This window comes from Alligator mississippiensis, chromosome 13 (assembly GCF_030867095.1).
Source record: "Alligator mississippiensis isolate rAllMis1 chromosome 13, rAllMis1, whole genome shotgun sequence".
In the NCBI taxonomy this organism is placed as follows: domain Eukaryota; kingdom Metazoa; phylum Chordata; order Crocodylia; family Alligatoridae; genus Alligator; species Alligator mississippiensis.
The window spans coordinates 35,732,831-35,760,339 of NC_081836.1; the positions used below are offsets into that span (position 1 = coordinate 35,732,831).

At 47.1% G+C, this 27,509-nt stretch overlaps 1 protein-coding gene across 1 annotated transcript in view; it reads right to left on the bottom strand.

Moving 5' to 3' along the window:
* The window catches only part of TMEM114 (transmembrane protein 114), a 40,307-nt gene extending 32,849 nt beyond the window's left edge, over positions 1-7,458 (bottom strand). The window contains exons 1-2 of the mRNA XM_019494640.2: positions 7,252-7,458; positions 6,507-6,587 (exon numbers count right to left, since the gene is read on the bottom strand). Coding sequence (XP_019350185.1) covers positions 6,507-6,587; positions 7,252-7,435 — 265 coding nt within the window. The 5' untranslated portion in view covers positions 7,436-7,458. The remainder of the gene's footprint in view (positions 1-6,506; positions 6,588-7,251) is intronic.
* Positions 7,459-27,509: the final 20,051 nt, after the last annotated feature.

Here is a 27,509-nt window from a genome sequence, read left to right on the forward strand (position 1 = left end):
ATCGTTTCCTTAAGGCACAGCCACCCTTCCTGGGCTCCCATCTCTTCAAAACTCCTACTCTGCAGTGCGTCCTTGACTAATCGCCTGAGTTCATTGAAATCAGCTTTCCTAAAGTCTAGCACTTTCACCCTACTAGTTACCTTACCCACTTGATGTCTTATGAAGAATTCTATTATTAGGTGATCACTGTCCCCCAGATGACCACCGATCTGTAGGTCCCCTACCATATCATCCCCCGTTGCCAATACCAGGTCCAGTAAGACATTCCCCCTAGTGGGACCGTGTACCTCCTGCATTAGGTGGAGGTCCTGTACACAGGATAGGAACCTGCGTGAACAGTGGGACTTCGCTGTCTGCGTCTCCCAGCAAATGTCTGGGTAGTTTAGGTCCCCCATGACTACCGCCTCCTTAGTTTTTATGGTCTCCGAGAACTGCCTCAGGAGCCCCGAATCTAGTTCCTCCCCTTGGTGTGGGGGTCTGTAGCAGACCCCTACTACCAAATCCCTTGAGTAGTGTCCAGCCAATAACCTGACCTGGGCTAAGTTTGCCCTGGCCCTTCCTGGGGCAACTCTATACACTTCCTACTCGATCTTATAGGGGTTGGCCTATGTGTTGTCCCTCAGGCCTACTCAGTTTCAACCTTACTCAACTCCTGCCTGGGGCTGCCCTTCAGACCATCCCACAACCCTACTCAACCCCGAGTTATGCCCAATCCTTCAGACAGTAAAAACGTACACTACTCTGGGCAGGCCCCACTACTGCCCCCTCTCTGAAGCCACCCCACTGCCCTCTCCCCCTCTAGGGCCACGTAATTGCCCCCCCTCTGGGACCACTCAACTATCCTCTCCCTGGGGCCTCCGGGGTCTTATCCCCTGTGGGGCTCAGGTGGCCACAGCTGTGCCTGGGCCCCTTGCCTCTGCTTGGGTCTTACATCCCCTAGGGCTCAGGTTGCCATAGCTGTGCCTGATCCTTATACCTACAGTGTTGTGGGGGTTATCAAGGCACCCTGACCCACCTTTCACCAGGGAGGTGAATGGTGCTGGTATTTGAGTAGGGCTGCCATGCCACTAGAAGTCCCACCAGGCCTCCCTTCCCTGGCAGGTTGCAGTTTTAGGTCATGCCCAGGACCAGGAGCCTCCAAGCCATCCCTCTAGATCCTGCCCTTACCTCCAGGATGCTGTGAGCCTCAGCTCAGCTGGGTGATGTTGCTCCCTCAGCTGCAAGCAACACACTGCTAGCTCTGCCTGGCTGACCTTAGTTTTAAAATGGACACCCTAATCATGCACCTGGTGGCTGCCTGCTCCAGCCCTTAAAGTGGCAAGCACCCAAAGGTGCACTCCTTCAGAAGTATAGCAATGCACCTTTGGTACCTGCCACTTTAAGGGCTGGGAGCAGGCAGCCACCAGGTGCAGGCCAGCCCTGATGAGGTGGCCATTTTAGATTCAAGCCCCCTTGGGCTGGTGCAGCAGTTTGCTGCTAGCAGCTGAGGAGGAAACATCTGGCTGAGTTGCTGCTTGGGACATCTTGGAGGTAAGGGCAGGAGCTATGGGGATAGCAGAAAGTTCCTGGCCCAGGGTAAGACTGAAAACTGCACCCTGCTGAGGAAGGGTGGTCTGGTGGGGCTGTTTGTGGTGGAACAGTCTCCCAGAAATGCTAGGCCAGTTACCTTCCCAGTGAAAGGCAAGTAGGGGCACCTTATAACCCTAGCCCCCACTCCTCAGTGGGTAACATGAGTATCAGGGGCCAGGCCCACCTGTACAGGCACCCGAACCTCATGAGTGGGAATGTATGACCCCAGAGGCCCCAGAGAAGGGGCCATGAATCTGATAGCTTGCACACAGTAGGGTGCACAGCCTGAAGACAGGTGCAGTATGGGTACTGAGTAGGGCTGAAGTGACTGCCTGAAGAGCAGCACATGGGCCAACCCCCATAACAGTGTGTGTGTGTGTGTGTGTGTGTGTGTGTGTGTGTGTGTGTATGGCTGCAATCCAGATAAGGGTCATGGAGGGCCCAAGAGGCTGCTCGCTGGCCAGCCAAGGAGTGAAGAGACAAAGCTGATGGCCTACAGGAGGCACACAAGGGAGCAGGGCAGGGTGGATGTGGTCCAGTGACGGCCAGTGTGCAAGAGGCCTGGTGAGAGAGGGCAAAGTAGTAGAGGCCCCAGTGAGAGCGGGGCAGTATGAGTGTGACCCCGAATGGGGTAGTATGTGGGAAGCCCAACAGTGGACTGAGTTTAGCCCAGCCTCAAGCTAGAGCTGTAATAATAAACTAGATGCCTTCTGCAAGTCATGAGCCATGGAGTAGGGGAGGTACTGAGCTATGGACAGCACCCCCGGGCATAAGGGCAGTATAATGGGCAGCCTCTTGCTTATTATATCAAACAGTACATCAAGTCGTGGCAGGAAAGATGGGGCTTTCTTCCCTAGACAGGTGGGTGGACCAGTGTGAGACCTGGCCCTTGGCTGCCCCCTGTCCAGCATTCCCTCTAAGCTGTGCAGTGTGTGCAGCCGCACAGGCGTGCCTGGCAGTGCAGCATGAGTGCACCTTCGCAGCTGTGCACACCACACAGCTTAGAGGGAATGCTGCCCCTGTCATGTGAAGGAACAGCAACTGGAGAGGCATGCTGACCTGATCAGCCTTATTTTGCATTGCCATGTCAGTTAGGGCTGGGGAGACAAGCAGTCTCAGGAACAATACTGTCTATGCAGCCCCTCTGCCTACAACTCTGTAGCAAACTGACTCTCAGTTGTACCCGCAGAGTCTCGGGTGGAATATCAGTGGATGGGGAAATGTAATGGGGAGCTACAACTCCTTCTCTCTCTCTCAGCCTCCCTAAGCTCCTTTTAGTGTGAGGATTTGCTCTCAGCTGATTGTGTAAGTTGTTTATACATAAATAGAGATGCATGCAACTAGCATGGCATTTTGGCTTACAGTCCATCAGGAAAACATCTGCACTTTGCAACATGACATTTTCTGAAGGAAATGTGAAAAATAATCTATGGGAAACTCAGCATTCCCTGGTCAAACCCAAGCTGCAACTGTGGCTCTTCTTAAGAACAAGCAAATGTTTAAAAAGCAGAGAGATGATTTTCAGATCATAATGTTAATTATTTCACATGAGTTTCTCAAGGGCTCATACAGATCTACAGGCTAGGCAGATATTAATGGAAAAATAATTAGATGCACTTGATCATTTTGGGTTAAAAATAAAATCTCTCCACCCCACTTACATCTTTCCAGGCCACTCACTCAAGAGAAACAAAAAGACTCTTGAAATCCATTTTGTAGCTACTAAATTCCCTCTGCCATCACAACTGAGACCCTTTTACCTTGCTCTCCCCTCTCAGGCCAGCTGATGTCTGATTCTGTCAGTATTTACACTTTCAGTCACATGTTTGCAGTCACAGGGTGAATGAACTGCCAAGCTGTGGAGAGCCTTGCAGGTCCCATTACCTGAATGAGAGTTGAGAGTCTCTTTTTATGAGTTGTTTTCCAAAGCCCTTTAGATATTGGGCCTTTCTGCCTTTAAGTGACTGTAATGAAGCACTTTGCTTGCTTGCTTTCTCCCAAGCTAATCACAAATCCTTGGAATTGTCTTGATCTGCTGTACAAGTAAACATAAAATGTGTCTGTGGCATGTTGTGTTCTTGACCACTCTCTTACATATTAATACTGCCTTGAAGAAGATTAATACTTTCTGGGTGCATCTACACAAGAAACTATGTCACCATAGTGACGAGCTACAGCAACATAGCTCATTGCTACAGTGACATCGCATCAGAGGGCACAAACAGTGATGCCGGCACTACTGTACAGCAGCTCAACAGCGGATACTGCAGTCATTTAATACACCTAAAGCAAGTATTGCACAGTAACAACTGCAGTTGGGCACACATGTAGACATGCCCTCTGTTGCCTGATAGAATGCTTTTAAAACCAGATTTCCTCTGATGACTGATTTGACTGACAAATTTAGTCTGAGTTCATTGGCCAGATGTCTCCTCAGAGTCTGGGTTATGGGGAGCAGCAGCCATCAGCATCTACTATTGACTCCTTATTGCTTAGCTCTTACCATTTAGTAATTATATAATGTGTTCCAGTCTAACTGTTGTAGTTACCAAAATAACTTTGGGGGGGGGGGGAATTCCTATAGGGGAAACCAAGGCATAATACTGTAATTTACCTTAGGTGAAGGTTTAAAAAAAAAATCTGAATGTTAATCCAAGTGTATTCGCACCAAGTGAAGAGTCTCAAACTGAAAAGGCTATGCATTTACTGGGAACGGACAAAATTCACAAGACAGGAACAGCCTGCACTAAGCTTTTTGCACCTCAGTAAAGGAAGTTACAGTATTTCCTATACAGCTTTCTGACTCTAAGAGCAGTCCAGAACTTGAGAGGACATAATTCATTCCAGACTGCTTTAAAAGCCTTGAAAGTGACAGGTGCTACTCAGTTTCACCTACTGTGCCTTTAGAGGAAGCATAGTTACCCGTATGTTACAAAGTAGACAGCAGGCCAAGAGGTCCTAGGCACTTACCCAGTGCATTTACTCTGCATAACTGATACACACATAACAGACATGCATCAAAACAAGCAATAGGTAACAGATTGGGACTGTGGTGTTTTTTTTAGTGAAGTTAAGTGTAATATGCATACATCCTGCATGCCTCTTAAGTGGAGTACACTGTCCTATAAGCATCACTAATAAATAAAGTTTAGAGCTGCTTAAGTCATTTATGTATTGCCCAGACCCCATTATTATAGCATTAACTAGCAACCTACTCTCCCTAAAGAAAGATTGTGAGATAACCAAAAATCTACAGTCTTTTCCAACATAGCTCATCGCTACGGTGACATAGCATCAGGGGCACAAACTGTGATGCCGGCACTACTGTGCAGTAGCTCATTGCTACTGTGCAGTAGGGTAAGAAATGACCCGTGTACCACTGGAACTGCACAGTAATGATGGTTTCCCAGTACTCTGGGCCTACATTTATGATATTACAAACTCTTGTGGGAGATAAGGCACATTTCAGAATCCTTATTCTGTGTTGGAGAAGCAATTAAAGTCCGAGAGAAAAGGCAGCACAGAGGACAAATAAACCTGTTTCCAGGACGCTGATCAGTACAGTTAGGGGGTTGGGAGATTTCAGATCTGCCTTTCTCTGGTATAACATAAATTTATGTGAAAGCATTATTTCCCTTGTGGACATTCTTCAGGCATAGACCTGCATGTTTGTAAATGGAGACTAAATAACAGAAGTAAATAGTAGTCTGCATGGTCTGGTATGTATCTTTAATTATATTGGTGTCTATAATAATCCTCATAATTTTCTCACCTGTTTCTCTAATTATGAAGTTTGTGTTCCTGATTACACTGGAGCAACCTTAGGGGCTGATGTAGAAAAGTATTCCTGCTGAGGAATTATGTGTCTATGTAGCTTTAAAAATGGATGTAAGCATGCCAGCATTTGCTTCCTAGGACTGAGGCCTTCAGTTCCATTCTATGAGATCTAGCCTCTGAATCTGATGCTCCAGCCAGTTTTCTATCCACCTTACAGTCCATTCATCCAGCCCACACTTCCTTAGCTTGCCTGGGAGAATGTTGTGGGAGACCGTATCAAAAGCCTTGCTAAAAACAAGGTATAGCACATCCTCTGGTCTTCTTGCATCCACAGAGCCAGTCATAGAAGACAATCAGGTTGGTCAGTCATGACTTGCCCTTGGTGAATCTGTGATGACTGCTCCTAATCACCTTCTTCTCCTCCAAGTGCTTAAAAATGGATTCACTGAGGATCTGCTCTATGATTTTTCCAGGGACTGAAGGGAGGCTGACTGGTCTGTAGTTTGTCGATTCTCCTTTTGCCCTTTCTTAAACATGGGCACTATGTTTGCCCTTTTCCAATCGTCCGGGACCTCTCCTGATAACCATGAGTTTTCAAGATGACAGGCAGTGGCTCTGCAGTCACATTGGCCAACTCTCTCAGCACCCTCAAGTGCATCCCTTTCAGCCCCATGGACTTGTATAGGTCCAGCTTTTCTAAATCGTCCCTAACCTGTTCTTTCTGCTGGCCGCTCACCTTCTCCCCAAACTGTGCTGCCCAGTGCACTAGTCTGGGAGCTGACCTTGCCTATGAAGACTGAGGTGAAAAAGGCATTGAGTACTTCGGCATTTTTTGCATCTTCTGTCACAAGGTTGCCTCCCCCATTCAATAAGGGACCCACGCTTTCCCTGATCCTCCTCTTGCTATCGACATACTGTACTTGCAGAAGCCTTTCTTGTTATTCGTCACACCCCTTGCTACCTGCAACTCCAATTGCAATTTAGCCTTCCTGACTTCATCCCTGCATGCCCAAGCAATGATCATATACTCCTAAGGGTATAGAACCACGGGTCTACACGGTCTGTCCCAGGAAAAGGACCTGCATTTGTTCCCCAATGACATGACTGGGCAAGTGGTGGAGAAGGGATGAAGGTACAGAAATGATATACAATTTACTCACGGAGAAGCTGTTTGTGTGAGGCTGTGAGGTTTGCGTTCTCATGCCAGAAGGGATTTGTCAAAGGGAAACATTTGCTCCTAACTGAGAGAGAAGAAAGAAAGAGTTTTAAATAGGTTAATTTACTAATGAAAACAACTACTTCCAAAAGCCTTCTCCCCTCAGCCTTCACATACTGCTCCTCCTGCCTTCTCCCCTTGCTCTGAGGAGTTGTGAGTGGAGAAGCATTTGTCCCACTGCTTGGTCACCGGCTTCTCTCTGCTGGCTCAATGCCACCAGTCAGCAGGGGCAGGATTAGACCGGACAGCACAGTTTGGGGCAAATTTGAGAATCCCACACGCAGGCTACTTCACAAAAGGGGCAATGTCTGTCTTTGCCCTGTCCGGACTGGGACCGGCCACTGCTTCTGACTGGGAAATCTTAGCTGGAATTAATGCCGGGGGCCGTTCCCAGGCATGAGATGAAAAGGGGGACAGCACAGGGGCTGCGCCTAGTGCAGCCTCTTCCCAGGGGCTGGGAGTCTCTGTGCCTTGGGCTGGTTGGAGGCTGAGCGCAAGGTTTTCCTCCCGATCTGTGTAACGTGAAGCCGGTCGGGTCGCGCCGGTGCCTGTCCCGCGCTCACAGCCGCTTACTCCAGGGAAGTAACTTGTGCGGCGCCCGAGGTGGGACCCGCCACAGACGCGGCGTCCCCAGAGCCTGGAGGGGCCGGGGCAGGGGCGGGGGCAGCCCGGAGCCGGGCCGTACTCACAGCTGCAGGTGCGCCAGAGCCCCGAGTGCGAGCTGAGCGCCTCCGAGGAGTTGCGGGCCCGCTCCAGCCGGGAGGCGTCGATCACGTACCAGAAGTCGGTGCCGATGGCCACCACCAGCAGCACGAAGCTGAGCACGCCCGCCAGGGCCGCCAGCAGCGCCAGCGCGCTCAGCCTCAGCCGCATGCTGCCGCGCGCCGCCCCGCCGCCGCCTCCCGCGGCCGGACCGCGCCGCTCAGCGCCCGGCTCCACGTGCTGCTGCGGGCTCCCCGCTCCCCTCGGCGGAGCCGCCTGGAGGCTGCAGCTCAGCTCCGGGGCCGGGCGCGCAGCTGGGCGGGGCGGGCGGGTCTCCCCGGCCCGGGCCCCCGGGGCTCTTGCCGCTGAGTCCGTCTCCGCCCAGTTCCCGGAGGCAGCGGCGCGGGGTAGAGCGGCAGCAGGTGCCCGGGGGTGCCAGCCCTGCAGGATTGCCCTGGAGTCTCCAGGAATTGGACCTAAATCTCCAGCAGACGGCTGAGAGTCACCGGGGAGATGAATGACAGGGCATCTATCCAAATAAATATTAAATGTAAAATCCAATTTATACAGTAGAGCAGTGGGTTGTTAAAATGTAAACGTGCCCTTGCTGTCGTGACGTAAAGTCTGCTGAGGACAGTAGACTAGTCACTAATGTCATTAGGGCATGAGATGAAACCTGGAATGAGAGAGTTGGCAACCCTACACGCTGTGCCTGGCGCAGGCCCCTCAGCAGGACCATACCTAGACCCCTGGTGGCCCTGGGCAAATTTTTAGTATCGGGGCCCCCTTCACCAGAGATAATAATAATACTTTTTAAATTACTATTTTCAGGCCCCCTTTGTGTTTGGGCCAGGGCGGCCACCTGGTTTGCCCATGCCTGTGTCTGGCCCTGCCCCTCAGCCCCAATGCCAGCGTGGAGCTGAGCTCCATGCTGTGCAGAGCTGTTCCCAGGGCGCCTCCACCTAGTCTGGGCCTCGTGGGAGCCTGTGCTGCGGGAGCGGGTGCATTCGGGTACAAGCAGAAGCCCAGGAGCTGCCCTTGTCAGGTTCTGCCCGGGCTTTCTCTGCTGTGCATCAAATCAGTCTCCTCCATTTCCAGCAGGAAACTTTCACAGCGGACTGCATGCTGCAACAGCTGAGTTTGTGGAGAGAGCAGATGCTGTATGTGTGGCCACAATGTGCTGATTTCTGACACACGAGCATTGCCCCCTTCCCCGAGGGCATCTAGTAGTATCCATTATTTGTAAGGGTCTGGGATGTAGGCTATCTATCCTAATGGTTAGGCCACCAAGGGAAAGCAGGGCCTGGGGGTGGGTCAAAGGGCAGGAGCCATGTATCAAAGCCAGAGGGAGATCTAGAAGCCAAGTCTGCAACACAGTCCAGGGTCAGGAACTGGGAGTCAGATGCCAAGTGCCAGTTCTAAGGGTCAGTCTACAGGGAGAAGTCCAAAAGCAGAGCCAGACTAGGGCCAGGAGCCAGGAAACAGAACCACAGAACCAAAGTCCAGAAATAAGCCCAAAACCAGAGTCAGGACCCAGGAGGCTTGTCACAGCAGATCTGCTGCCTGGCCTGCAGACCCAGGACCCCAGCTCCTTCTGAATGGAACAGTGGTGCTCCCAGCACACAACCAGGATGCTGGCTGCTCCTAAACTGGGGCAGAGTTCATTAGCTGGGGTCCTAAGTGCAGGTATAGCTGCTGTCCTACGTGCTCAGGCTGGCCTGATCGGTGTCCCTGACAGCACTGGGCCCAGGGCTGGCCTGCCTGATTACCATCCCTGACATTATTACAGTCTAGATCATGTTCAGTAATGAAAAGTGTAAAAAAAATTAAAAATCAATTGTAGATGTAACCTCAAGAATGAAGCACCAGTTAGAGGCATGCTTATGCACAGCCATGTATATCAATTAAATACTGAACACATTTGGGTAGCAATTCTATCCAAATGATCCCTGCCAGTAGACCAAAAGGTGCAGGGACAAGCCCAGTAAGACTCAGTGAGCATCGCCGGCCTTGTCTGCAGGCTGGTTCCATGAATCATTGTTGCACTGTATCCTGCTTAGTCTTTATACCTAATGAGGGGGGGGGGGGGTGAAAAGATCTGTTCTCAGAAGTGAGAGAGATAGGGATGCGTTGCTGTGTATCCTCTGGACTTCTGCAAAGGGGCGACACATAGAGGGTGCACACGGGTGCACATGCACCCCCTGAGTGTGGTGGTGCACCCCCTTCAAAAAGCCACTGCCGACATTGTGGGCGGCGCCTGTGGGCGGTCACTGCTCGCCACCCTGCTGCCAACACCGCCAGTGGCGTCTGCAGGTGCTCAGAAATCCCCACGGGCTGCTGCCACCACCGCTGGCAGTGCCTGAAGGTGGTCGCCGACCCCTGGTCAGCGCTTGTCACCCCTCCCCCCTCACCACCGACAGTGCTGGTGGTATCTGTGGGAGCTCCCCAGTCACAGCCACTGGGCTCCCACTGCCACTGCCATGCTCCCACCGCCACCATGCCCCACCCAGCCACTGGGGGCACGCACCGTTCATGCTTCTGAAGACCAAACACATCAATCCACGCAACACAGATGCATGCTTTTTGTGACCACACATAAGCCAGGCTTCTGCCACCTCCTCCCCCCACAATTTATGGGTCAGATTCAAAACCCAGTGAAGAGAGCCAGACAGCACTAGATATCAAAGTGAAGTGAGTCCAGGCAAGTTCATTCTTAAACCAGTGTAGAGCATCTCCACTGGAGGTTTCCTATGGGGTAACTTAACTGTTGAAAAATATGCAGTATGTTTTCTTGCTGCATGGAATTAATTGCAAATGTTCAAAGTAGGTAGTGGGGAGTTGCAGGTAGTGCATTGGTCATTAAATCAGAATGCTTATTTGCATAATGTGTCAAACCTGCATTCGACATGCTCCTGTTGTGCAGACACAGGGCAGAATTTGTGACATTGTTATTTATTCCATGGCAACAGACTATCATAAATCTGAGATATGGACTGTGAAGCAGGATAAACAAGGAGAACACTGCTTTTCAGAAGGGAGAGTTCTTACTTATATATAATGACCTTCAACATCCACAAACACTGTCACCCCATAGCACACCAAGGTATTTATGGATATATTCTATTGGGTTCTCAGCATTCCTCCTAAATTACCATGTAAAATATATAGTAAAAAGCAGAAAAGTTATCAGCTCTCTCGTTTGTGCCTGCATACTAGAGATGCACAAACCGCTTTATACTCTCAAATGTGTCCCTGTTCATAAACACCTGCATTCTTTTCCCAGTGAAAAAATGGGAAGTAAAGGAGGCCAAAGTAAAAAAAAATGGCTGGAGTATCTCATTCAAGCTTTAGCTGCTCTAATTTTTACTGGTTTTTGCTTAGCTGTTTTAGCTTTTCTATCTGGCTTTCTCCTTTTCATCACAGAAAGGGTTAAAAATAGGAAAGCATGCATTTTTGTTTTGTGAAAAAAAAATCCATTATTTTATTTAGTTTCCTTCCAGTGTTTCATAAAAAGTCATTGTTCCAGCCCTAAAGCAAGTTTCTCCAACTTGTGAAATAGGTAGTTGCATTTCTTCCCTGTTTTCACAGTGGGGTAAGGAGGACTCAGGTCCAGTCTTGGAATAGTGTGCCTTGGCAGGGATGGTTAGGTAAGTGGCTTTCAAAGTACACCTTCAAGCTGATTTAGAGTTTGTTTTTTTCAGACTAACTCCAGATTGGGAGCTTTGTGCTATACAGGAGCTCCACTTTGTGCTATTTGGGCCCATGCAGCACACAGTATTTAAATACGCAGTCAAAGACCCCAGGCCTACAAAGATTTGTACATACACTTCACATTAGGTCAGAGGAATTATTTGTGTGCCTGACTAATAGCACATGTGTAAGTCTTTGCCAGCTTTGTGCCTAGGTAAATACCACAGTAATGAAGAGCTTGAGCCACAGACCTTTGGCTTATGTAGGACTGGGCCATAAATGGCATAAGTGAACATGTACAAGGAAAAGCAGATTTAAATTCAGCATCACCACCGTGTAATTAGATGTAAAATTTTTAGCTGAAAGAAGCTAAGGTCTGCAAGAAAATAAGAAAATCAAAAATACATAGTTGTCCAAGCAACAATTTTGCATCAAAACATCATTATAGAATCATTACAAAAGGTTAGTGGAGAAAATAGAAGAATCGCTAGCACAAATGTAAGACTTGAGACTTATCTCCTCCAGAGATCCATTTCTAACTGATTAACTTCTACTAAAAGTAGAACAATGTACCATGGGCTCTAGTGACGACTTCTAGAATCTTTGATTAGGGAAATGTCTGATCACTCATCAGGATTTGCTGTTGTGGACAGGGAAAGCAGCTGTCTCTTCTTAGACAGACCCACTCTTCCCCAGTGCATCAGCCTGAAATATAAAATCTGAGGAACTTTTCAGAGAAGGCTGCTCAAGCTGGCATCTTCAGGTTCCTGGTTTATAACAATGCCAAGGCAGCAGACTAAGGCAATTTAACTTTTCCTCCCAGTTTTGGGGAGATTGTTGCTGGCAAAATTAAATTCTACTCCACATCACCTTCTATTGAGAAGTGAGAAAGCATGAGCACTAAAGTGTGTGTCATCGGATTGTATGCTACTTTGGAAATCCCCATCTAACTCGGCTCGTCTACACGTGATGCTACATCACTGTAGTCCATGGACAAAAAACCATGATGCTGCCGCTACAGTGCCATAGCAATATGCTCCCTTGTTATAGCACATTGCTACAGCGACGTAGCAGCCAAAATAACCATGTGCCGCTGGCACAGGGCAGTATGGGCTGTTACTGTCGCAGGCTGTACTTCTAAAAGGAAGTACCAAATGATGGCACAGTAACAATGGCGCCATAGGGGCACATGTAGGTGTGCCCACTGACAGTTCCCTGGGGGCTATTACTAGCTGCAGAAGATGAATGATGACTCTAAATTATTTCTGGTCTAGAACTGGCACAGCTCCTTTTTCAGCTTTGCTGCTGGGGGAAGGGGAGGAGCAGGGGAAGGGTTGGGATGGTAGAGAATATGACACAATTCTTTTTTAACTATTGTTGCAAAATCTATTTGATGTCCTGGAGGTAAAGGTGTTAGAAAAGTGCTGTAGTCACTAATTCTATTATCCTTGGAGGATGGATGAGCAAAAGCCATAGAAATCAATGCTGACGATGGAGGTCATTCATTTTTAACTGCCAGATTGTTTACTGAATATGAATGTTAAAAGTCGGAAACAGCATGTAATCGATTTCATTACAGACACACTTACTATTGGCAAAATGTCACCATTTGCCTGGAGTTGAAAGAATAGTTCCTCCTTTTAGACTGTGTCAGCTTGCAAGGGAGGTAAAGCAAACATGAATTTGCTAATGACACTCAGTAACATCTTTTTCTTTAAAAAAATCTCCTAATCCAATGGTTTCTTTAATTCCTTCCACAGTTCATTTGGTTTTCCTCTGCCTTTGTTCTTAACAATTGACAAAAATGATAGCTTTACTGAAAGTAAGTGGCACACTGTATGAGACTCGCATAAGATTAACTCATCCCTACATTTTCATTATTACTTGTGACTTTCAGTCTTGCCTATGAGAACAGTATAGGACTGGGAGTGATTTAAAGATGCCTAAGGTGAAAATTATTGAAAAGACACCTGTAGATTTAAAAAGGGTTGAATTTGGCCGATTAAACTGAAGCTTCAGATGAATGTACAGTTTGGAATACGCATTTTAGCTGCCCATAACAAAATACACCCCAGAAACCACCACTACCACCACAATATCAACTAACTTTCTTAAAAATCTTTCCAGGAAATATCACTTCCTTCTGACCTTTTTTTATTGAATAAAGAATTAAATAGAAGACCATTTTTGTGCAGCACTCCATTAAAACCCAGAATTAAAAGTAATTGAATTCTAAATGTTGTCTCCTTTTTTTAATAATAGCTATTCCAAGGTTTCTTGCTTTCTTCCAATGCCTTCATCTAGTGAATCAAGAGAGCTGTACTGATATCCACAATATAATAATCAGGATCATATTATCAGTTTATTCTCCTTTGCTATTATGAGTTATTGACTGGATTGTCTGAAGTCTGGTGCTTCCTGTTCAGATGTAACTTACTTGGCATATAATTGTGTCTGAATAACTTCTTGGCAAATGTTATATTGGCAGCAGAGTGGATCCATTAAATAGGGATTTTTAGTAAAGACTTTTTTTTGTTTTGTTTTTTTAATGGAAAAATACAGGATATAAGTACCTGTGGCTAGGGAGAGGCTAGGAGTGACAGGACTGAAGCACCTAGTACAACCTATACTAGCCTGTGTATAATTTTCAGTCTAGATTGCTTTCTTAAAACTGTGTAGTTCAGCTAAGTTAAAGTACAAATAAGCACCTCTTTTTGGCCCTGACCCAGGAAAGGGATGCTCATTCTGAGATATTATGTATGTCTATAAGTAGCACTTAGTTTTGATCCCCCTTGGCCCCTTTAGATCTTGATGTGCACTTAGTTTCATGCAGTTGAGTAGTCCTATTGAAATCCAGTGGCTGAGATGTAAATGGAAATTGCTGCAAGAATGTACTTAATGCCATATGGAGGTCTTTCGCAGGCATAAACCACAAGTAACTTCACTGAAGATTGATGTAAAGTGACCAACTGTCTCAGATTTTCTGAGGCAGTCCTGAATTTCAGGGCTCTGTTGCAGTATCTCTGACAGCTCTCTGAAATGGGAATTTCACCCCAAATGAAAAACTGGTCCCAGACAGCAGTATCTCAGTGAGGCTGGTGTTCACAGCCTGAGGTTTCAAGCCTCCCAAAATGACTAGCCACTATCAATGACAGGGCTGTGTTAGAAATCCTAAAACTGCCTAGCAGCCATCAATTTCACAGCTGCTTTTAGTGGTTGTGAAGCTGACTAGCCACCACTAGTTTTACAGTTACTAATAGCTATCTGTGGGGCAGCCAGGATTGTGTCCCAGATGTGCGTTGCTTTGGTCCAATGTGTGAATAGATTCCAAGCCTTCTAATTCTGGACTCCTGTTCCAAACAGAAAAATGTGGAGGGCTAGGGAGGTGCCTGGGTATGTTTCATACTGTACTGTCATGTCACATTGCGTGGATTTTGTCAAATTTGTTATGTAAACAAAGGGATGCTTGGTTAGCCTGCGTCAGCCCGGGATAGTCCTCTGACTGGTAGCTTTCTGCAGGCCTCTGAGACTGTGAGTTGGTGATGATCTACTAGTGAAGGGCAATGCTATTGTGGGTATTGCCTGCCAGATTCTAACTCAAAGTCTGATTCCTGACCACTTGTGGCCCGAGAGGATCTCTTGATCTGCCTTAGGAGATGCATAGCACCAACCATTGGATTCCACGGCTTCAAAAGGGGAAGCCACAGCACTTTCCTGGAGTCCTGAAATGCCCACAGATAGTGAACCATATCTTTATGGTTTTCTGTATATTTAAACCTACAGTGTTTCAGGTGGTTGTTAGAGACACAAGGGCTTCTTCTTTTTACAGGTGAAGGCACATACCAAAAAGTAATCCTAAACAAATTTGCAAAAACTTGCTAATTATTCAGAAAACAGTGTTTCTGCAATGAAGGTCACTCGCACCGAATGCAGGGCTTGATGGCCTAATGCAGGGGCAGGCAACTATTTCAGATGGAGGGCCACTTACTGAGTTTTGGCAAGCTGTTGAGGGCCGCATGGGTAGCCCCACCCCTTAATCAGTGCCCCACTCCCTGATTGCCATCTTGTGGTCAGAAGTCCCAACCCCTAACCCCTGACCTTTGCCAACAGAAGTCCCTCCCCTTCCCCTTGAAGTACTTTCAGCAAGGGGAGTTGCCATCTCAGAACCAGAAAAATACCAAATTAACATCTACAGCATTCATTAAGTTGATGTCAAAAAAGATTTTTGTCCTGGTTTACATGTGTTTGTGTAGTGTACGCAGAGGTGATTGCACAATAGCTTAAAATGAAGTCTTACTCTTGTATACTGGGGGGGTATAGGTTTGTGGGGGGCTGTAGGTGTGTGGGGGAGGGTGCATATGTGGTTTGTGGGGGCCTGTGTGTGGGGGAGGGTGGCTGAGGTTTGTGAGGGGGTAGGGAGTCTGTATGTATAGAAGTGCAAGAGGGGGTGTGGGTGCATGTGTATGGTGGGGTGTGCACGTGGGACTCACCCTATGAACACACACACACTGCCCCTGCCTGCACACACACACACATATGCGCATGCGTATACTCTGCCCCTGCCTGAACATGCACACACTCTACCCCTGCCTTGGGGCAAAGCATTGGGGACCATGTATCTCAGAGCTTGGGGGTCATGCCCTTTCTCTCTCCAAAATACATCTACTCTGACACACACATACCAGGTGAACATTACCAGGTAGCATGACAGCCAGATGTAGTATCTACTCACTAGTGCAGCATTTTGTTCCATTAGGAACATTCTGCACTGGCCAAGTCATACTGAATCCATGTCTTATGCAACATATGAGCAGCACAAAAGAGCCAGAATAGAAACCAGAATCTTGCCTCAAATATTTAGCAAAATTGCTTGCAGGTAGGTAAGTTGCAAATGTGTATGTTCATTCTGAGACAGAGCAGGCTTTAGAAATTTAGAGGACTTGGTGGCCCATGCATAGTTACTGGCTACTGCAAGCAGTAAAATAGTAATGCAATCCACATTATGTTTCTCCTTCATGTGCTTGCCTACATGTGCATCCTCACCATGGATGTGCACATGCCTCATGTAGGCAAGCTTAGGACTTTCTGCCTTAGCAGGACCAGGTTAGCGTGCCCTAGCCCCACACCACCTCCCCTACAGGCTTTGTGCTGGGCATAAAGAATAGGGTGCACCTCCTTCTCCTCAGTTCCCTTTAACTGCCTAGGCTCATAACAGTACCTTCCTTGTTAGTTTGTTCTCTTGTGGTCTTCAAAGTCTTTGGGCTTTCTGAATAGCCATTGTTGTTGTGATAGTCCTATTCATTGTTTTTTTCCTTGTTGTTGCATTTCATTCATTCCTGTTTACATGTGTTCCTTTTTCCCCCTCCCCTTTGGGGTCTCATTACCTGATTTAGCTTCATCTTTCCCCCTTTATAGTTTCTCAGAGGTGCTAACATTACTGCTAGCCCTTTTATTTCTTTCGAATGGGGAAGAAGAAAGGGCTTTGACAATATTTTTCTTCTCCTCCTCTTTCTCCCTGCTTATCCATGAGCTGCTGTCACTGCTTCTCTGGGGTTCAAACTATGTACATTTTTTGCCAGTGCGCTACCTGTGCACACTAGGTGTGAACAAGCTTGCAGCTAGTTTGGATTAGAATCTATCCCCAGCTGTGGCTAATGACATACGAGCTGGGTGTTAGTTTCCACAGTTGTGACTGACCCAAGTGCTTGAAGGAGTAAGAAAATGTACTTGGCAGAAACTGGAGTTCCTTGAAATATATTGTCCATATGTGCATGCCACTCTCCATCACCTCTTTCTTGGCACACAGTACATTTTGGGACTGCAGCTGAGAGAAAACCAAGGTGTTAGAAACATGCATTACTATCTATGCCTTGAAATTAGAGTATATAGAAAGTTGGGGGCACAGCATGTAACACAAGTGCTGCTAAAGCAAAATAGATACCACTGAGTTCAAGTGTTTGGTGCACATGTGCACCCACAGTAAATGGGTGCAAATGGATAAGGCAGCTAGAAGTTACTCTTTTTTTCTGTAGAATCATGAGCATTCTAGTTTCACTGGAATGTATGAAGTAGCTTTTCCTTCAGTTCATACAAAACAATTAGTTAGGTTAGGAATGCCAAAAGTTTGGTTTGGAATTAAAACCTTTGTTTTTAGTGAAGGATCATCAAAAGAAACAACTCACTGGATGTGTTTACACGTGTACATTTAATGTGCATTAGCTCATCTAGATGTATGCACTCTTAATGCACTTTAAAAATGACAATTTTAGGCTATTCGAGCCTAAATTTGATACCTGCATGGTATCAAATTTATGCATGAATAGCTAAGTCACATTAGCGAATGCACAGATGAACTAATGTGCATTAACGTGATGTATGTCCATTGACTTGGGACTAATTTTAGTCCCTAGTTGGTCTGCATGCTTGCATTAATGCACCTTAGCACATGCCTTAGCAGAAACAATTGGTGACAGATAGGGGGGACAAGGCTGAACTCCTCAACGAGTTCTTTGCCTCAGTGTTCCTAAGTGAGGGGCACGACAAGTCTCTCACTGGGGTTGTAGAGAGGCAGCAGCAAGGTGCCAGACTTCCATACGTAGATCCTGAGGTGGTGCAGAATCATTTGGAAGAACTGGATGCCTTTAAATCGGCAGGCCCGGATGGGCTCCATCCGAGGGTGATGAAGGCACTGGCCGACATCATTGCAGAGCCACTGGCAGGAATATTTGAACGCTCGTGGCGCACGGGCCAAGTCCCAGAGGACTGGAAAAGGGCTAACGTGGTCCCCATTTTCAAAAAGGGGAGGAAGGAGGACCCGGGCAACTATAGGCCAGTCAGTCTCACCTCCATCCTTGGTAAAGTCTTTGAAAAAATTATCAAGGCTCACATTTGTGAGAGCCCGGCAGGGCAAATTATGCTGAGGGGAAACCAGCATGGGTTTGTGGCGGGCAGATCGTGCCTGACCAACCTAGTCTCTTTCTATGACCAGGTTATGAAATGCCTGGACACAGGAGGATGGGTGGATGTCGTATACTTAGACTTCAGGAAGGCCTTCGATACAGTATCCCACCCCATACTGGTGAACATGTTAAGAGGCTGTGGCGTGGATGACTACACAGTCCGGTGGGTGGCGAATTGGCTAGAGGGTCGCACCCAAAGAGTCGTAGTGGATGGGTCGGTCTCGACTTGGAAGGGTGTGGGCAGTGGGGTCCCGCAGGGCTCGGTCCTTGGACCGATACTCTTTAATGTCTTCATCAGCGACTTGGACGAGGGAGTCAAATGTACTCTGTCCAAGTTTGCAGATGACACAAAGCTATGGGGAGAAGTGGACACGCCGGAGGGCAGGGAACAGCTGCAGGCAGACCTGGATAGGTTGGATAAGTGGGCAGAAAACAACAGGATGCAGTTCAAAAAGGAGAAATGCAAAGTGCTGCACCTAGGGAGGAAAAATGTCCAGCACACCTACAGCCTAGGGAATGACCTGCTGGGTGGCACAGAGGTGGAAAGGGATCTTGGAGTCCTAGTGGACTCCAAGATGAACATGAGCCGGCAGTGTGACGAAGCCATCAGAAAAGCCAGTGGCACTTTTTCGTGCATCAGCAGATGCATGACGAACAGGTCCAAGGAGGTGATACTTCCCCTCTATCGGGCGCTGGTCAGACCGCAGTTGGAGTACTGCATGCAATTCTGGGCGCCACACTTCAAAAAGGATGCGGATAACCTGGAGAGGGTCCAGAGAAGGGCAACTCGTATGGTCAAGGGCCTGCAGACCAAGCCCTATGAGGAGAGACTAGAGAAACTGGACCTTTTCAGCCTCCGCAAGAGAAGGTTGAGAGGCGACCTTGTGGCTGCCTATAAGTTCATCACGGGGGCACAGAAGGGAATTGGTGAGTATTTATTCACCAAGGCGCCCCCGGGGGTTACAAGAAACAATGGCCACAAGCTAGCAGAGAGCAGATTTAGACTAGACATTAGGAAGAACTTCTTCACAGTTCGAGTGGCCAAGGTCTGGAATGGGCTCCCAAGGGAGGTGGTGCTCTCCCCTACCCTGGGGGTCTTCAAGAGGAGGTTAGATAGACATCTAGCAGGGTCATCTAGACCCAGCACTCTTTCCTGCTTATGCAGGGGGTCGGACTCGATGATCTATTGAGGTCCCTTCCGACCCTAACATCTATGAATCTATGCATATTGTGGCAGTGCACCTTTGGGTGCCTGCCACTTTAAGGGCTGGGTCAGGCAGGAAGTAGATGCCTGATGGCGGCAGCCATTTTGAGGACAAGGTATATGAAAGCTGCAGTTTGCTGCTGCCAGCCCAAGCAGAAATATCACCTGGCTGAGCTGCAGCAGGAACACTAGGAGGTAAGGGCAAGAGCTTATGGGGATAGCTAGGAGGCTCTTGGTCCTGGGCATGACCTAAAACTGCACCCTGCCAGGCATGGGTGGCCTGGTGGGGGTTCTAGTGGCATGGGAACCCCCAGGAAATGCCAGGCCAGTTACCACCGTGGTGAAAGGCGGGTCGGGGTGCCTTAATAACGCCAGCCCCCACAACTCAGTACAAGGCACGACTATGGCCACCTGAGCCCCAGGGGGTGTAAGACCCCAGTAGAGGAGTGGGGCCAGGCACAGCTGCGGCCACCTGAGCCCATAGGGGAGGAAGACCCCAGAGGCCTCTGGTTGGGGGATAGCTGTGTGGCCCTGTACAGAGTAGGGTCAAATGGGAGTAGGCCTGAAGGGCTGTGCATGGAGGTGGGAGGCTGAGTAGGGCTGAACAGAGAGTAGGCCTGAAGGGCAGTCCCAAGGGTGCATTGAGTAGGGCCGAACTGGAAGTAAACCTGAATGGCAGCGCAAGGGCCAGCCCCATGAGTAGTTGATTGTGGGGATAATGAGAAGACCCAAGGGTAGGGCATGGTGTAGAGGCCATAGAGTGAGCATAGGAGGATCCTCATGTGTGGGGAAGAGGCCAAGGCATGTTTGTGGATGCCTGAGGCTGTAGTTTGGGCCAGAGGCCAAGAGTGGGGGCTCAGCCAGAGAGTTAGGGGCGAGTCCTGACCCTGGTAAGTCATCCACTGCAAGGAGGCTGAGTTTGGGTCAAAAATTACAGCAAGGGAGAGCACAATGGCCTGGTGCTCCATGGAAGGAGGGAGAGTTCCTGTGAGACCCTGGTCATGCTGTGGGTTTTGAACATCATGTGGATGCCATCTATGAGGCCTGGGATGCAGTACAGGGGTGGCTGGAGCTGCATACATAGGCCCAGGAGAACAGAGCTGCCAAAGGGCAACCTCCCACCTAATTAAGACACCAATTATTGAACAACAAAGCGTGGCAGAAGAGAGAGGCAGGCAGTTAGCCCAGAAACAGGGGGGCAGGACAGCTTCTAACTGGCTCCGGGAAGGCCCTTTGTTACATATATATAGACACATGCCTAAATTGCCTTAATGTGCATTAGCCTAATGTGCATTAAGTTTAGCCACACGTGAAAGCACATGTAAACATGCCCACTGGAACACTGTAGAAATTGGCAAGGATAAACATAATTATCAACCCTTTGGTTTTGTAAAAGAAAATGCTACATATTGTTAAATGTGGTCTCTTTCAGGAGAAGTGCTCTGAGCGTTACAAACTGAGTGGCATAAATTCTGCAACCACCTACAACTGCTGGCATTTGATACACAGGGGGTGCGTCTACACGAGATGCTAACTGCACAGCACCCTAATTCTACTGTGCATTAGCGTGCATGATAAAAACCACGATAGTACACTACATTAGGCTACTGCGCAGTTAGCATAACTAAAAAGACATGCTAGCACTACTGTGCAGCGCATTGATTTAGTCCTTGGTTATACATGGCACATTAATAAACATGTTGACATGCCCAGGGAGCTCTAAGGAATGCCAGCTTGAATATGCATGCAGTCAACTTGAGTATAGCAAACTGTAACAAAGCCACTGTTAGCTCCTTTTTTTCTGGAAGTTCAGCTCCAATTACACCTTTAAGCCTGCAGCATCACTAGAGGATTCCTGATGTTGCATTCTTGAAATGTTTATGTTGGGGCAAAGTCTAATTTGAGACAACATCCAAAAAACAAATTATCTCAGATAAACTTCAGTCTTTTGTGCCAAACAACCTTCATTTTGCTGAAGATATATTGATCTAATAGCTGGAACTGCATAAAAGCTTAAGGAAATAACAGAAAGGCTGCATAAGGCTACAAAAAGATATGAAATGCAAATTAGTACAGAGAAGAACAAAGTAATGATAATGTCAGCCAGTAGCAATGATGATGCATCAGTAAAAATTGGTAATGATAAGCTAGAAATAGTAAAACACTTTAAATATCTTGGAGTGACCATCACAGAAGATGCTACATCAGAAAAAGAAGTAAAAACAAGAATAGCCATGGCCACTGAACAACTGGCGAAGCTAAAGAAAATCTGGACTAGCAATCACATCATAGTGAAAACAAAATTCTACCAACTATATGCTGCTATATGCTGTTGTAATTTCAACAACTCTATGGACGCTCACTAGGGCATTGGAAAAGCAAATTGAAACCTTTGAAATGTGGTGCTTTAGAGGACTTCTACACATACTCTACACTGCATACAGAACAAATGAATCTGTGAAAGTTCAAATCAGACAAGAAGTTGGCAAATACAAACTCTTACTTGAAATAATAATAAAAAGAAAGATGCAGTAGTTTGGACATGTAACAAGAAGGCCTGGCACTCTTACCAGTACCATCTTGCAGGGTGCTGTGGACAGACAAAAAAAAAAAGAGGAAGACCTAGGATAAGCTGGACCAGCAAAGACTGGATTAAATTAAAACTGACTGATTGTACAAGGATTGCAAAAGACCAGGAAGAATGGAGGAAAGTTATTGCTACATCAAAGAAGCCCCAGTGGTCAGTGAGGCCTTGGGACCAACTTGACTTCACTTTGTGCCAAAACGCCCTTGGTAAAGCAAAAATTAAGATGACCATTGCAAGCTGGTTGCTGCTATTGCTGAATTGATGGCAAAGCTTAAGTGTGCTACAAATGGTGTTTCAAATATTGGGTAGGAACCAAAAAATCTTCCTATTTGTTACTGTGGCCTTTAACTTACATCAGCAAAAATGGCTTTGTGTGGAAAATTCCCTAACGATCCCACATGCGGGGTGTGGGTAAAGTCCTGCAGCAGCCATGTGAGGTGCCACAATGGGCTGGAATACTGCACAGGATGTTTACACAAGACATTAGCCAGATAAGCACTGCTTTGAACAGCAGCATGATATGAAGCGATAGGCCAGTGTAGTCTGACTGCTGATTGTAGAGGAGGTTGCCCTCAAATGCTCCAATTGTGTAGGCTTTGTTACCATTATAGATAGCTTTATTAATTTTGTGTCCTAGTTACAAACAACCTGTCCCCTCCCCTGCAAACATTACCTTATGGGTTTTATTCTGTTCTCCATCTGCCCCAATATTTTTATTTTACAAGTGTCGTTCTTTTATGAGGAGAGATTATAAGAACAAGAGCTAGCACTTCACTCCTGGGGCATCTCAAAGTACTTGAAAACAGTAACTGAGCTCTCTCAGCACTCTGAAATCCAGTATGAAAAAGCCACCTTAGTTACCTGTGGCCTCATTTCTTGGTATCCACATGGCTTGGTGGGGCAGCTGCTATTAATATGCATTTTGTTCTAGAAAGAAACAGAACCAAAGAGGCTACTATTTACAATTTTCAAAAGATCCTTTTACAGGACAAACCAAGCACAGGGCTCAATGGAGTGGTGAGTCCTTGTTTATAGACTAATATTCTGGAAGTTGTGCCTAGCTTTTTAAGAAAAGAAGGGTATAGCTGTTAAACAGGCTAATTTAATCACTTTATCTCTCTGTCGTCTCTATAAAATACAGATGATCCTTCCTTACTTCATAGGCACACAGTGAGGGCTAGGTGATGTTTACTAGCAACTTGAACAAGTGCAGGGCTATCCTAGTTATGGCTAATACTGTATTAAATATTATGCAAGTCTTTTTAATTGTGTGAAATAGGAATTTCTTCTATCTCGTTTTCAGCTCCCTTGGCTTTGTGCACTTGTGCTCTCTCCCCTTCCCTTCCCTCCCCTCCCCACCATCTCAACACAATCCCAGTCTGACCACAGTCATTTCCCCTTGTTTTTGCTTTGTTCCTCCTTACCATTTTTCACATCTCACCCCTTTGTGTATTATCATTCCACTTACAGCTGCATCTTGCAAATTGCCAGTCCTCTGCTTTGGTATATGTGTGGAAAGTGGTGGACATGCTTGAAGCACTACCATAAAAATCAAAAGGAAATGAAGCAAGCTATTTTGCACCTCTCACCTTGCAGAAATACTGGGGAAGTACAGGCAGTCGGAGAAAACAGTGCTGAAAGTAATGAGCAGTAGCTTTTCCTGTCTTGTTTCTCCCGTTTAAATGTGTCATGGTCTTGAAATAAGTTTACAGGGAATGGTGCACACACACTTTCTCTGAACAGCAGGACCTGCTCCATTGATAGTTACAGGAAGAAATGTGGAATCAAAGTGAAAGGTATACATCAAATGCAGATGTATAGTCATGGAAGTATTTACCAAACACTTTATGGAAGAGATTTGCATCCTCTCAGTTATGTGTAGCATGGTGTATTTGTTGTAACTATGTTGTCCTTTGGGGATGAAGTTCTTAAGAATATGTCCAGAGACTGTGGCAAATAGAGCAAAAATAGTCTGTTTGCACTGGACATTTTGTCTCACTGTCTAGAGTGTGACTCCATACTCAATTCTTTGCTTAAATTTTGGGACAGCCGTGAGCTGCCAAGCTTTTAAACTCCAAATATTTGCTTACACTCCCTTGTAGCCTTGAGGGACCAATTGTATCTAGTGCTTGAGATTATTAATTTTCTCTGATTGTTGCTGAAGGATGAGAAACCTCTATCAGCAAGTACTACTGTTATATGAGCAATTACCTCTTGTGCTTTACTGATACAGTCTCCTGGAACTGAGAAAGGACATCCATTCACCTTTGTTTTGCAGGGTTTTTTCCTAGTTGAAAAATATCTTTGTACCGGTCAGTGTGCAAAACCTGTTGGCTACCTGCTATTGATAATATTGCCTGAATAATCTCAAGCCAGACTGGACAACACCACTAGAATATATCCTGTCAGGCCAACCAGGTAACAGGCCCAAGGTGTGTGAATGAGATCTCCAAAGTTGTTTTTTGCAGGCTTCCATTAAGAAGCAAATGTTTCATAGTTGGGAGAGTCGAAAGGGACCTGAGGAGATCATCTAGTCCGACCCCCTGCCGTGGCAGGAAAGAGTACTGGGGTCAAACGACCCCGGCCAGATGTTTGTCCAGCCTCCTTTTAAAGACCCCCAGGGTAGGAGCCAGCACCACTTCTTCTGGAAGTTGGTTCCAGGTCCTAGCCGCCCTGACAGTGAAATAGCGTTTTCTAATGTCTAGCCTGAAACTACCCTCCGCTAGCTTGTGTCCGTTGTTTCTTGTAACTCCCGGGATTGCTTGGGGGAACAGGGACTCTCCCAATGCCTGCTGGTCCCCCTTGACTAGTTTGTAGACTACCACTAGATCCCCTCTCAGCCTTCTCTTTTGGAGGCTGAACAGGTTCAGGTCCCTCAGCCTCTCCTCGTAGGGTCTGCCCTGCTGACCCCTGATCGTGCGGGTGGCCCTCCTTTGAACCCTCTCCATATTGGCCACATCCCTCCTGAAGTGCGGCGCCCAGAACTGGACGCAGTACTCCAGCTGCAACCTGACCAGTGTCGCGTAGAGGAGGATCACCTCCTTGGACCTGCTTGAGATGCATCTGTGGATGCATGACAAGGTATGGTTGGCCTTCCTGACCACGTCCCCACACTGTCGGCCCATGTTCATTGTGGCATCAATGATGACTCCAAGATCCTTTTCTGTCTCAACACTGGTGAGAAGGAAGTTCTCCAGCCTGTAGGTGTGCCGCTGGTTCTTCCTCCCCAGGTGCAGTACCTTGCACTTGTCAGTGTTGAACCCCATCCTGTTCTCTTCGGCCCACCCCTGTAACCTGTGTAGATCTGCTTGCAGTCTGTTCCTTCCTACGTACCCACTTCCCCCCACATCTTAGTGTCATCTGTGAACTTGAACAGGGTGCTTTCTACCCCCTCACCCAAGTCACTGATGAAGATGTTGAATAGTGCAGGCCCAAGGATCGAGCCCTGGGGAACCCCACTGCCCACATCCCTCCAGGTCGAATAAGACCTGTCCACCACCACCCTCTGGGTGCGGCCCTCCAGCCAGTTAGTGACCCATCTGACCATGTAGGCATCAGCACCACTGTCTCCTAGTTTCTTACTGAGAATGTAAAGCAAGTAAAGTAAACCCATGTGTTAGCAGACATAAAATATGTGACAAAGGAGAAAATACATTATAGATTTTCACCGTTTTAGATGGACTATAGCTTATTTCTCTTGTCAGTGATACACGGGCTGAATCTTGCCTTGGGCTCAGTAGGAGAAGATGAAGGAAAGAAACTAGCCAGGGCTGTCTGCCCTGAGGCTCAGAAAAGAAGGTGACTGCAGAAGATGCCATATTTGTCTGCTGGGTCATTTATAGGGTCTCCTCTGACCTGCTCTGTGAGCGTGTTTCAGAGGTACACTCCAGTCAGTTACCTGAGGAAGTGTGGACATCCAGAGCAGTAAGGAACAGGTTCAGTCTACTTCCCAAGTTGAAATTTGAAGTACGTGCATTTTCACTCTGATGGCCAGTATGAAATACTAGAGAATTGCCCATCAAGAACGACGGGGGGAAGGGGTGGGGATGCAGGGAGTGGGGGAGGAAGCTTGCTAACCTTAACCCTAAACCCCACCCCCATGCCACCACCACCACCTCCTAGGAGGAGGGCAGGAGCTTCTTGCCCCTCCATCCCCTCCGTCTCCCTTGGCCAGCACCCTGTACCACTGCTGCCTCCAAGGAGCAGGGCTGGCCTTGCCTCCCAGCTCATCCCCTCTATCCCTGCCATCATGGTGACACTGCTGCTGCACCACCTCCTGTCCATAATGCTCTTGGAGCACTCTGACTGGTAGTTTCAGTAACCAATCAGAGTGCTCCAAGATTATTACGAACAGAGAGACAGAAGGACTAAGCCATTTATTATATTAGAATGAAGAGGAATTGATCTCTTTTCAGCATTAAGTGAAAATACAGTTGCCAGTTGATTTGATGAGGTACATTTTGACATAAGTTTATTCTAACATTTTGAAGTCCCATTTTCAGTCCCAAAGACTTAATAATTTAAACTGCCGTTTCCACTACTGTATCACAGAGATTTTTTTTAACAGTCCTACTAGATGCTGGGACAAAAAAAAAGTCAAGCCTGGGTGTGAAATCTTGGCCCTTCTGAAGTCAGCGGGAGCTGAAGCACTGATTTTATGTAGTATCAAGATTTCATCACAGGAATTGGTGGTGAGACGTGTTGGTACAGTGATCCTAATAGGCCAAAACATGCACCTTACAGGTGTTTGTAGTTGTCAGTTTTAACTGGCCAGACCAGAAGGTCAGAATCCCCACTGAATTGAATGTGATGTAAAATTAAAGCTGTGAACCAGCTTTCTGTTGCTTGTTTCTCAACCATTAAAATATTACCAGGGTATAACTGTGGATACACCTCAGTTCACTTTTTCAGCCTGTCCTGGATAAAATAGAGATGCACACAACTCCAAATAAGGAGTGATGGTCATATGAGTCTCAGTTTACTATAGATTTTTCAAACATATTTTTGTTGTCAACTTCATCCTGCTTCTCCAAAAGCAAAGTGTCAGGATCTAAAGCTTTCTGTCTTTCAAGAAATGAAGTCTTGTGACAAGGTACCTGCTATGTGTATTGACTAGCTGAATGCCAGTGCCTATGGTGGTTGTGAGAGAGGATGGGGAGGGAAGACCTGGGACCACTGTTGGAACTTAATGGTAAATTATGCTCTAAGATGGAACACAGGTGGGGGGTGCTCTCTTTTGGCCTGAGCTTGGAAGGCCTGACTCTTGTGAGGTGGGAGCTTGGACTGGGACTGCGAAAGCCTAGTTCTGAGGTGGAAGTGCCTGGGCAGGTGGAATGGAATAACTAGGTGTAGTGATGAAAATGCCAGACACAAGGGTCAAACTTGAGCATTACTTCACTGGTGTCTGTCAGGCTTGTGAAAACAGCTGTGAGAAACTGCTGTTTCCTTTTCCACACAGGTTCTTCATCAGCAGCCTTGTAATCTGTCTTCTCATGCCTACAGCCTTCCTTGTGACCTCAGCATGCCTGGAACACAGCTATACATCTAGCTTGCGCATCTGGTCTGGCCTATTCCTTTCCTGACCGGATCAGCTGGGAAATCCTGGTGGGACTCTGCCCTAGCAAGCCATTCCTCTGCTACTGCTGTCATTCTTTCTGACAGAATCCATATTTCCTCCTTGCCTCTTCCCGTTTTTTTTTTTTTTGTTCACACATTTTACTCTGATCTTGGACTGTTATTGTACTAGATGTTGATCCTGGAAGGCAGTAAAAGCAATGAAGCACTTTGCCCCTAAATATGGGTTTT